The 10,271-nt window shown below is 44.6% G+C and overlaps 1 protein-coding gene and 1 pseudogene across 2 annotated transcripts; both read left to right on the top strand.

Moving 5' to 3' along the window:
- The first annotated feature begins 973 nt into the window (after positions 1 to 973).
- LOC308505179 (olfactory receptor 13C7-like) lies at positions 974 to 1,944 on the top strand (annotated as a pseudogene). The gene has a single exon. The product of its transcript is annotated as an olfactory receptor 13C7-like (transcript).
- A 3,564-nt stretch (positions 1,945 to 5,508) lies between these two features.
- Positions 5,509 to 10,017, top strand: LOC308505382 (olfactory receptor 13C7). The gene is made up of 2 exons (XM_081067492.1): positions 5,509 to 5,659; positions 8,492 to 10,017. The coding sequence occupies exon 2, from the start codon at positions 8,640 to 8,642 to the stop codon at positions 9,597 to 9,599; it is 960 nt and encodes a 319-aa protein (XP_080923618.1). The 5' UTR covers positions 5,509 to 5,659; positions 8,492 to 8,639; the 3' UTR covers positions 9,600 to 10,017.
- The last annotated feature ends 254 nt before the right edge of the window (positions 10,018 to 10,271 follow it).

Genomic DNA, 10,271 nt, shown 5'->3' with positions numbered 1-10,271 from the left:
CTGGTGGTCCTAATCTCTGTGGCAGGAAAACTATGAGGATCTACAGTGTAGCTTTGGGTATTCTGGGAGGCTGAGTAGATTTACATGTGATGATGTCTGCAAAGCATCTAAATGACAGTGGATGGCATATGATTCAAGGTTCCACTCAACCCAAGCTGGGGATGTGACTTATGAGTGAACTCTGACTATCAGGTAACATTTTATTCCCTGGGCCAAAATCCCAAAGTGGCAGAGGTGCAGACAGGTCAGGGGAGGTTACAGGAAGCAACACACACGCCTTGCTCTGCAGAACAGATTTCTGGAGATTTTATTGGGCACTCCATGTTACAGATTCCAGAAATTCAGTTTGTTCAGGTAATTTAGAGAAGAGGGTCGAGATCCAATGATCTGATCCACATTAACTAAAGTCACAAAATACTGAAGTATAAACCAGATGCTGTATAAGAAATAAAATTATTAAAGAGATAAGAAAGTTCGTGTTTTCAAGCCAGTGCATTCTCTCCCTCTAATACTGTCTGCATGGGAAGCCAAATTATACTAGAAACTTGCTAGACAAGGAGGAACTAGATCCAGAGGAATGGGCCACATGATCTTCACGGCCAGGGTCACTGAGCTGTGATAGTCTGAGGTTCCCAATTATATGACAGAGTTACTGAGAGACCCCTGCTTCCTTGGAAAGTGCTGGAGACACACAGCATAAAGAGACATACAATTTTGCTTCAGGTATATTAATATCATTAGACATAAATATCCTTCATTTCATTACGTTTCAGTAGGTTTCCAGAGTCTCTTCTTCATGATTTTGACTGATACACAGCCTGGCTTTAGATAATTTGGTTTTATAGTTGAATCCCATAGGGTGAGTTCATTTACAATTTTAGGGATATCATACGATGATCCCGATGTAGTAAAAAACAAACAAACGTGTATTTTCTGCCTTCAGTATTCCTAGGGAAGAAGGAGAGAGTTTGAAATGGAAGAATCCAACCAAACTACTGTGATAGAATTTGTCTTACTGGGCCTCTCTGCCCATTCAAAACTAGAGAAAATGTTCTTTGTGCTCATGTACCTGGGGTCAATGTATCAATGTACCTGGTGATCCTGCTAGGAAACGGGGTCCTCATCCTGGTGACCATCATCGACTCCCACCTGCACACGCCCATGTACTTCTTCCTGGGGAACCTCTCCTTCCTGGGCATCTGCTACACAACCTCCTCAGTCCCCCTCATTCTTGACAGCTTCCTGACCCCCAGGAAAACCATCTCCTTCTCAGCCTGTGCTGTGCAGATGTTTCTCTCCTTTGCCATGGGAGCCACAGAGTGTGTGCTCCTGAGCATGATGGCGTTTGATCGCTATGTAGCCATCTGCAATCCCCTTAGGTGCCCTGTGGTCATGAGCAAGGCTGCCTATGTGCCCATGGCTGCCAGCTCCTGGGCAGCTGGCATCACCAACTCTGTAGTTCAGACATCCCAGGCCATGAGGCTGCCCTTCTGTGGGGACAACGTCATCAACCACTTCACCTGTGAGATCCTGGCTGTCCTGAAGTTGGCCTGTGCGGACATCTCCAGCAATGTGATCAGTATGGCAGCGGCCAATGTGGTCTTCCTGGGCATCCCGGTTCTGTTCATCTCTTTCTCCTATGTGTTCATCATTGCTACCATCCTGAGGATCCCCTCAGCTGAGGGGAGGAAAAAGGCCTTCTCCACCTGCTCTGCCCACCTCACGGTCGTGGTCGTCTTCTATGGGACCATCCTCTTCATGTATGGGAAGCCCAAATCCAAGGACCCACGAGGGGCAGACAAGGAGGACCTTTCAGACAAGCTCATGTCCCTCTTCTACGGGGTGGTGACCCCCATGCTCAACCCCATCATCTATAGCCTGAGGAACAAGGATGTGCAGGTCGCTGTGAGGAACCTGGTGAGTCACAAACACTTCACCCAGTGATGCTTAGAAGACAGATGTCCCTGTAGTTCTGTGCCTCTTGGCTGCTGTCACTCACAAATCTCAGAAGAACGTGTCCTCCAAAGAAAGGTGCATGTGAAGAGTGATGACCAAAAAATCGAAATACACATATAACAGAGAATTTAGCTGTTACAGAACTTATTTAAAACAAAACCAAACAAAACAATAAAGCCTAAAACCTGATGGGAGCATGACTTGAGGGGATGGAAGTGGAATGCTGCTGCAAACACAATTCATGATTTTAGTGATTCTCTATTGGGCTAGCCTGAATTCACCTTTGTGAGCAGGTTGCTCCTTTGTTTTGGGAAAAACGGCTTAGTGTACCTTTGTGTTACAGAAAGATCCAAAATCCTACTCTGAAAAGGAGACACTGAAGACAGTGTGGGGCAACACTTTATGACAGAACATTATAAATAATTATCTTTGTTGTAGATTAAATGGCACATCGTCAGATTTTGTTTTTCTTGGAGGCAGGGACAAGACTGGAGATGAGAATGAAGTTGGCTTTTATCCTTTCCCTGAAACTCAGAGGATTTGGGATGATGTAGAGTCTATGTAGGGCATTTCCTTTGAGGGCAAGTAAGCTGAATGCTGTACCACATGTGTAGAGGATCTTAGCGTGGGAGCATTCATATCTGGAATTCATTAATTCCATCTGGTTTTAAGTTTCATTTTCCTGCCCTCAGTAAGTGTTCTTTAAAAACACAGTCTGGCCCTATAGTCTCAAAAGTTGAAGGGTGGACCTACTGGGAGAGAGCAGAATAGGGTGCCATCGCAGTCTGAAAGAAGACCAAGCCAGAATGGTGAGACAAGACCAGCAGAAGGTGGAGCGAGGTAGCTGACTGAGGAGAAGTGGAACGATAAAACTGAAAGGCGGAGCCAGTTCACCATGTACCTAACAAGAGGTCCAGAAGTAAAATGTGTGAGGATCTCAGTAGAGACACAAAAAAGGGCAAAGATATTGTCAGGGAGAGAACTTTGAATGTCTCTTTTCCCTTGAGGCAATTAGATGTCCATTTTTTCCTGAGAATCAAAACTTTCTAATGAAAACAAATGTTCTCTGTATGCCTTGCTTGAGTGTCCTGGGTTCCTCCTGCCTGAGACATGGCCAGCAACTCTCTTTGGCCCCACAGCACTCCCCTGCCCATACCGAGCAGAAATAATACTGGTCACTGCCTGTGTAACCCCTTAAGTTGTCTCAGGCTATACAAGCGAGCACATGAGGTATGTCCACCATCTCAAAGACAGTAGTATCTGTCCCACCCTGGTGTGAATTTACCTTTCTCTTTTGAGCATGGAGCCCACCTATGCCCTGTTTAGCTCACTATAGAGAGCAGGAATTAATTCTAACCTTTACAAGTCAAGAATTGACTTAAAAATGAAACATACCCACAGAGAAAAATTCCTTTTGGACATATTTCATTTCACTAGCTTTGACTTGGAGAACTGTACCTCGATCCCACTCAGATCTTTCTACAGGACTGAAGGAGGCGTTCCTCCAGTTGCTGAAGGTACTGTCGGCTGACAGCCTTCAGCTGTCAGGCATCTTCAGGAACTAGCTAGAGGGCTCTTAGCTGAAGAGAGCTAACTCACCCAACATCACACCCCCTTCCTCAGGGCAGCCCATATCCAATAACTGATTGGTGAAGAGATATAAACATCTTGCCCCCACTACAGACAATTCTGAAGGACTCTCCTAGTGCCAGAGTTCCCCGTGGGGTTGACTAACGCCTTTGTTGAGATTGCATCACGCCCAACATCTCCCTGTGCCCAATCCTGCTTCCTATCCTCCCTTCCAGTATTGATCCCAGCGTTGAGCTCCCGGTATTGATCTCAAGAGCCCTCCCTAATACCCACCCCTAAAAGCCCTCCTGCACCCCAATCTCCATCTCAGAGGCTGCTTCTCAGCAAACTCAAACCGTGACTCCATGCAAACTCCAATGCTCAGGTAACACATGTGTTCTATTTTCATAATCTATGGACTATGGCTATACTTAGCAAAAAGCATGCAGAATAGCTGAGTGGGGCACTATAGTGTTGTGTTAGCTTCAGAAGCTTTGGAACCAGACCTTGGTTAGATTCCAGCTCCCCTATTTATCATGGTTGTAAACTTAGTTTGTTTTACATTCTAGATAATTTCTCTGAAATCTGCCTATCAACCCCACCCAGCCCACCTCCCTACTTCAATGTTTATCAATCTTTTTCTTACCATGAAACTCATAGAAAATAATGGGATTTGCATGGCACCCTGAGTCCACTAATGGATGAAGTCACTCACCTGGGGGCTTAGTTCGCTGCCTGTGCTCCTTAGTGATCCCTGGGGGACTCTGAGCTTGGCATATCTGGAGCCTGTAGCAGACTAGCTAGAAAGAGTGTCTCGTCCCTTAGCACCTGCTGAGAGGACAGTCATACCTCTTCTCCTGGCCACAGATGATTAGACTCTTGACAAAAACTGTATTCATCTTATTTTCTCTCCAGGGAATTTGAAATCTGGACATAGAGACCCTTGATAGTTGGCATAGGGCTCTTGAACAGAGAGGCCACATAAATCCAGGACTGATGTGGCCATGTGCCTTGTAAGACAGAGAAAAGTGGTCCACAGAGAGATGACAAATCAAATGCATAAAGAGAACTATACCCATGTGAAAATCCAAGGGGTTAAGGAGAAGAAGGGAGACATCAGAGTGATAATGTTTTGAAGGCTGGAAAGTGATGGACTAGTGGTCATTTCCAAAGCAAATCTGATAGAAACAAGTCCTAAGGCAGAAACTAGGAAAGCTGAGCAACACCAGATTTCCAGCACAGAAGAACTCACTGTATTCGGTCCCTCTGAGACCAGGGTGAAGAGGGATGCTGCTACTAGAAGGTGGATTGGGTGAAAGTATATTAAAAAACACAATCCCTACACCCCATCCCTCATGATATTGGTCAACCTACCCCAACGAGAGGTTGAGTCTCTGCAGAGGATAAAATAATGGCTCCCAGGACTGAGGAACAACAGGCACATTTGAGAGCATGGGTATTGTATTCTTCCAGGGAGGAAAAAAAACTATCATTACAAAGGATCGAGAATTAGAAAGCCAACAGCTTTGTGCCAGCAGCACAAATTCTGAAGGAAGATGATTTCCAATAAGGACCTACCACACTGTGATGGTTAATTTTATGTGTCAACTTGAGTGGGCCATAGGATGCCCAGATATTTGCTCACGACGCTATTCTGGGTGTGTCTGTGAGGGTGTTTCTGGATGAGATGAACACTTAAACTGGTCGATTGAGTAAAACAGATTGCCCTCTCCAATGTGGGTGGACCTTATCCAATCAGCAGAAGGCCTGAATAGAACAAAAAGGCTAAGAAAGAACTCCTTTCTCCTGCCTACCTTTGAGCTGGGACGTTGGTTTTCTCTCTGACATTCTTCCCTGTACTTGCCTTATCTTGACCATACACTGATAAAATTCCCTCTTCTCTCTCCATGCCGTGCTGTTTGGGTTAGCTGAGGACACTCATTTCACCTCACATAAATATTCTACTCTGACCTGTTCCTAAATGTGGGAAATGGGCCATAGTGAGAGCTTAGCAGAAAACATAAAGCAACCCATTTCCTCTGGTGGTATTTGTGCCAGATACCTGGTTCCGGGCCACAGTACAGCTGCACCTGTCTTCTCCAGAAGGGCTAAAACTGTCTGCTTATATTCTCATGTAAGTCTTCCCCCAGAGAGTGGCCACTTTTCCATTTACATTTAAAAAAGCTAGATTTGTGATTGTTATTCAATTTTACAAAATGGAACATGCATTGTACACTGATACATTTGTAAATGGTAAAACTATGAGGGGAATCAAGAGAATGTATATTTGCTTTCTATTGCTGCATAACAAACTACCGCAAAATTAGCTTAAAATAACATGTGATTATTACCTAACAGTTCTGTAAGTGAGAAGTCTGGGTGGGCTCTGAGAAAAAAAATCCACTTCTGAGCTCATTCGGATTGTTAGCATCATTCAGTTTGTTTATTTGTTTGTTTTTGGTTGGGGGGGGGAGTTGTTGGCCAAGGTTCCAGTTTCCTTGCTGGCTATTGTCAGGGGTCATTCTCAGCTTCTTGTGGCAGTTTTCTGGTCCTTGCTGTGGTTCCCTCCATCCTTAATTTCAGAAATGACATGTGGAATACTTCCCATGTTTTGAATCTGACTTCTCCTGCTACTAGTCAGGGAAAACACTCTGCTTTTAAACAGCTAAACTGATTGGGTCTGGCCCACTCAGATAACCTTCTAATCTTGAAGTCAACTGACTTGGGACTTTAAGTATATTGGTAAAATCCCTTCATGGCAGCACCTAGGTTAGTGTTTGACTGAATCACCTGAGTGCAGGGATATGGGGTGAGATGGGGATCATTAAGTTCTTCCTAGAATAAAATGACTTCCATGAAAGTCAGAATAGTGGTCACTTCTGGAAGAGAGGGAAGAAGGGACTATAATTGAGGTAAGAAATAAGAGGGGATTCTAAGGTACTGGAACATTCTAATTCTTAACCTGTTGTGGTACATCATGTATATGTTATTACTTTCCCTTAAATATTACACACATACTTTTTACATATTTCTGTATGTATATATAACAGAAAGAAAAGAATCAATGCAAGGCATAATGACTTATGACCACAAATGTGGCATATATTTGATTCTAAGATTTTTAGAAGCCAAGGCACATGGTAGACATGTCTGAAGGGAGTGGGAGGAATCACCCAAGTCTTTTATTTTCCTGACACTAGGCAGGCTCCTCTTGGACACCAAGAACATCTGTGGAATAAGATCTCAACATATGTGCCACCCGTCAACCCTAGGCTTAGTAATGAGAAGGGGAAACTAGAATGTGGTTCAGAAACTATAGCATTCAGAAAACAGTGATCCTGGGTTAAGATGTTTCCGTGCTGCCTGGGTGGTCACAGCTCTCAGTTTGGAAGTGGAGGTTACCAGATGCCAATGGTAAATCAGCCATGCTTTCACAGAAGCACAGATAAAGAATATTCATACACACACACACACACACACACACACACACACACACACACACAAGACTTCTAACAGAACATCGATTCTGTGATCAACAGGCCTTTTCCAAGTCTAATGCTGCATTGAAACTTTCCTGTCAGGAGCCCAGACCAGACTCATGCCCTCCCAATGCCCTTTCATGGGTTCGCCTGTGGAGCTCAGAATCTATTTGGTGGGACCCAGACAAGAGGGGACCTTCTAGGTCACTTGCTTCTTTCCAACCTTAAGATTCTGAATTTGGAAATGGCCGAGGGTACTGAGCTACAAGGATTTGTCCGGTGTGGTGGGTTTCACATTCTAGTAGGTCTCCCATGGGCTCTGGGTGAGAGATCTCATTGATTGGGGGTTGATGTGAATTCTGGCAAGAGCCGAATGTCCCTTCTTCACTGGTGCTTTCAATTGCTCAGCAGAATGGGTACAAAGGGACGGAGGGGGATGGAAGTATTTCTGGAGGGACTTTAGAATAATTGGATCTTGGGGACATAATCCCAGATGTATAACGTATCTAAACTTTGTCATTTCAATTTATAAACTTTAAATTGCTTCAGGGACTAGTATAATCCCAATAGCTGGGTGGATTTAAATGACTTCATATATGCAATGAATGGCCCTTTGTGGATTGTACCCAAACACAGAACAAAGACAAGAAAACTTAGCTTTCAGGCTGTAACTTCTCTGGCTGCTACTTCAGACTAGATTGGCTATTTTCAGCCTCTGGACTATTCCCAGACCTCAGAGAAGTGATTTTCTTTATCAACTTGTTTACAAAAAAGGTAAGAGAACACTTTGAAAAGAATGGGTACACTCTTGTGGTCCCAGCCCCATTGATGGCTTCATCTCTTGTGAGTAAATGGCATGGGGGGAACGTGAAGGAAACAGAAAAGGACATTTCAATGGTATGACAGAAAGTCCAAGAATGAGAAGTTCATGAGATCATTTAGTCCCTAGCACGGAATGCCTCTAAAAAGAATTTATTCCGAAGTGAGTATTAGGGAAATGAGGCCCAGAGAGGAAATGGGACTTAACAATTCCCACACGTTGAGTGATGGCAAAGGCCGGTTCTTCTGGTAGTAAGTGCTCTGAAGGAGTTCAGCAGGCAAGTAAAGGAATGAATGAAGGAATGAATGAATGAATGGCTCAGGGGCCTGTAGAATGTCAGACAAAACTATGAAAGAGGAAGAAAATCGTATCCAAAAGTGCATGGAGAGGGGAATGGTTGGGAATTGATGATGAAGAAGACCGGTTACTTCCACCAGACCTATGCCCCACAGGGAAAAAAAACAAACATACAAATGGAGTATAACAGTTCTCACAAAACTGATTAAAATGAATCAGTCACACATGGTATAACTTGAATTAAATGTGTGATGCCCGTCTTGAATGTGATTAGGAATATTAAATCCAATCGGGTGACATTTTAAATATCTCTATGGGGTGGCCAACTATCACAAGTAGATTTTGATCAAATTCTCTGTGTTTTACTTAGAACAATGCAGAGAATCACACACATTTCCAGAGCTGTTCTCTAGCTGTCCAGTGAGATGAGTTTTCTCACTGGCTTTCTGGTCACGTCAGGCATCAGAGAAGCATGCAGCTGGCTTCCTGAGTTCCGCAGGTGACAGAGCATATACACCATGGACAGGTCCAATCGGACCACCCCCATGATGGGGTTCATTCTCCTGGGCCTCTCTGCCCACCCAAAGCTGGAGAAAACCTTCTTTGTGCTCATCCTGCTGATGTACCTGGTGATCCTGCTGGGCAACGGGGTCCTCATCCTGGTGACCATCCTCGACTCCCACCTGCACACGCCCATGTACTTCTTCCTGGGGAACCTCTCATTCCTGGACATCTGCTACACAACCTCCTCAGTCCCCCTCATTCTTGACAGCTTCCTGACCCCCAGGAAAACCATCTCCTTCTCAGCCTGTGCTGTGCAGATGTTTCTCTCCTTTGCCATGGGAGCCACAGAGTGTGTGCTCCTGAGCATGATGGCGTTTGATCGCTATGTGGCCATCTGCAATCCCCTTAGGTACCCTGTGGTCATGAGCAAGGCTGCTTATGTGCCCATGGCTGCCAGCTCCTGGGCAGCTGGCATCACCAACTCTGTAGTTCAAACATCCCAGGCCATGAGGCTGCCCTTCTGTGGGGACAATGTCATCAACCACTTCACCTGTGAGATCCTGGCTGTCCTGAAGTTGGCCTGTGCGGACATCTCCAGCAATGTGATCAGTATGGCGGCGGCCAATGTGGTCTTCCTGGGCATCCCGGTTCTGTTCATCTCTTTCTCCTATGTGTTCATCATTGCTACCATCCTGAGGATCCCCTCAGCTGAGGGGAGGAAAAAGGCCTTCTCCACCTGCTCTGCCCACCTCACGGTCGTGGTCGTCTTCTATGGGACCATCCTCTTCATGTATGGGAAGCCCAAATCCAAGGACCCACGAGGGGCAGACAAGGAGGACCTTTCAGACAAGCTCATGTCCCTCTTCTACGGGGTGGTGACCCCCATGCTCAACCCCATCATCTACAGCCTGAGGAACAAGGACGTGCAGGCCGCTGTGAGGAAACTGGTGAGTCAGAAACACTTCACCCAGTGATGGTGGAAGAGTTCTGATGTTTCTCTGCTCCCTGACTGCTCTCACCTGAGAATCTTAGAGGATAAGATGAAGGGCCAACTTCATCAAAATTTACACAGGTAAATCTGGTTACAGAGAAAGGCTCTGTGTGAACAGGAAACATTTAATGGGACTTTTTCATCTCATTCTACAAGCAGTTCTACAAAAGTATATTTCTGTTGGTAAAGCCTTATAGTTTTCTATCTCTGTGATGCATATTAAACAAACTGATGTCAAGGAGAAGTAACTCTTCAAGTTTTATTTTTTAATATGAAAAGCTCTAGTCTGTAGATCTGTAATTCAATTTCTCCTTGGCTTCTTTCTTTGAATATATTTGAATGGATTTTTACCTTTATGTTACCTTTCAACTCTTCCTTCTCCATATTAAATAATAGTAATATATATATCTTTATCCTCATTGTTTCTTTCTCCATATTGTCACATTAATTCTTAAAACTGTTCCCTGAATTGTTCTCTCCCTATGTCTTAATCCCTTTCCTTTCTTTTTTTTTTTTTTTTTTTTTTTTTTTTTTTTTTTTTGGTTGTTGAGAGCCCACTGGCCCATGTGGGAATCGAACCGGCAGCCTTCGGAGTTAGGAGCATGGAGCTCTAACCGCCTGCGCCACCCGGCCGGCCCCATCCCTTTCCTTTCTT

The sequence above is a fragment of the Rhinolophus hipposideros genome, assembly GCF_964194185.1.
Source record: "Rhinolophus hipposideros genome assembly, chromosome: 11".
Taxonomy (NCBI): domain Eukaryota; kingdom Metazoa; phylum Chordata; class Mammalia; order Chiroptera; family Rhinolophidae; genus Rhinolophus; species Rhinolophus hipposideros.
The sequence above is the reverse complement of the archived record's forward strand: the minus strand, read 5'-3'. Positions and strand labels throughout refer to the sequence as shown.

Bases quoted from the DNA above. Each gene is read 5' to 3' on its own strand.
- LOC308505382 (XM_081067492.1), top strand. From the start codon at position 8,640: ATGGACAGGTCCAATCGGACCACCCCCATGATGGGGTTCATTCTCCTG.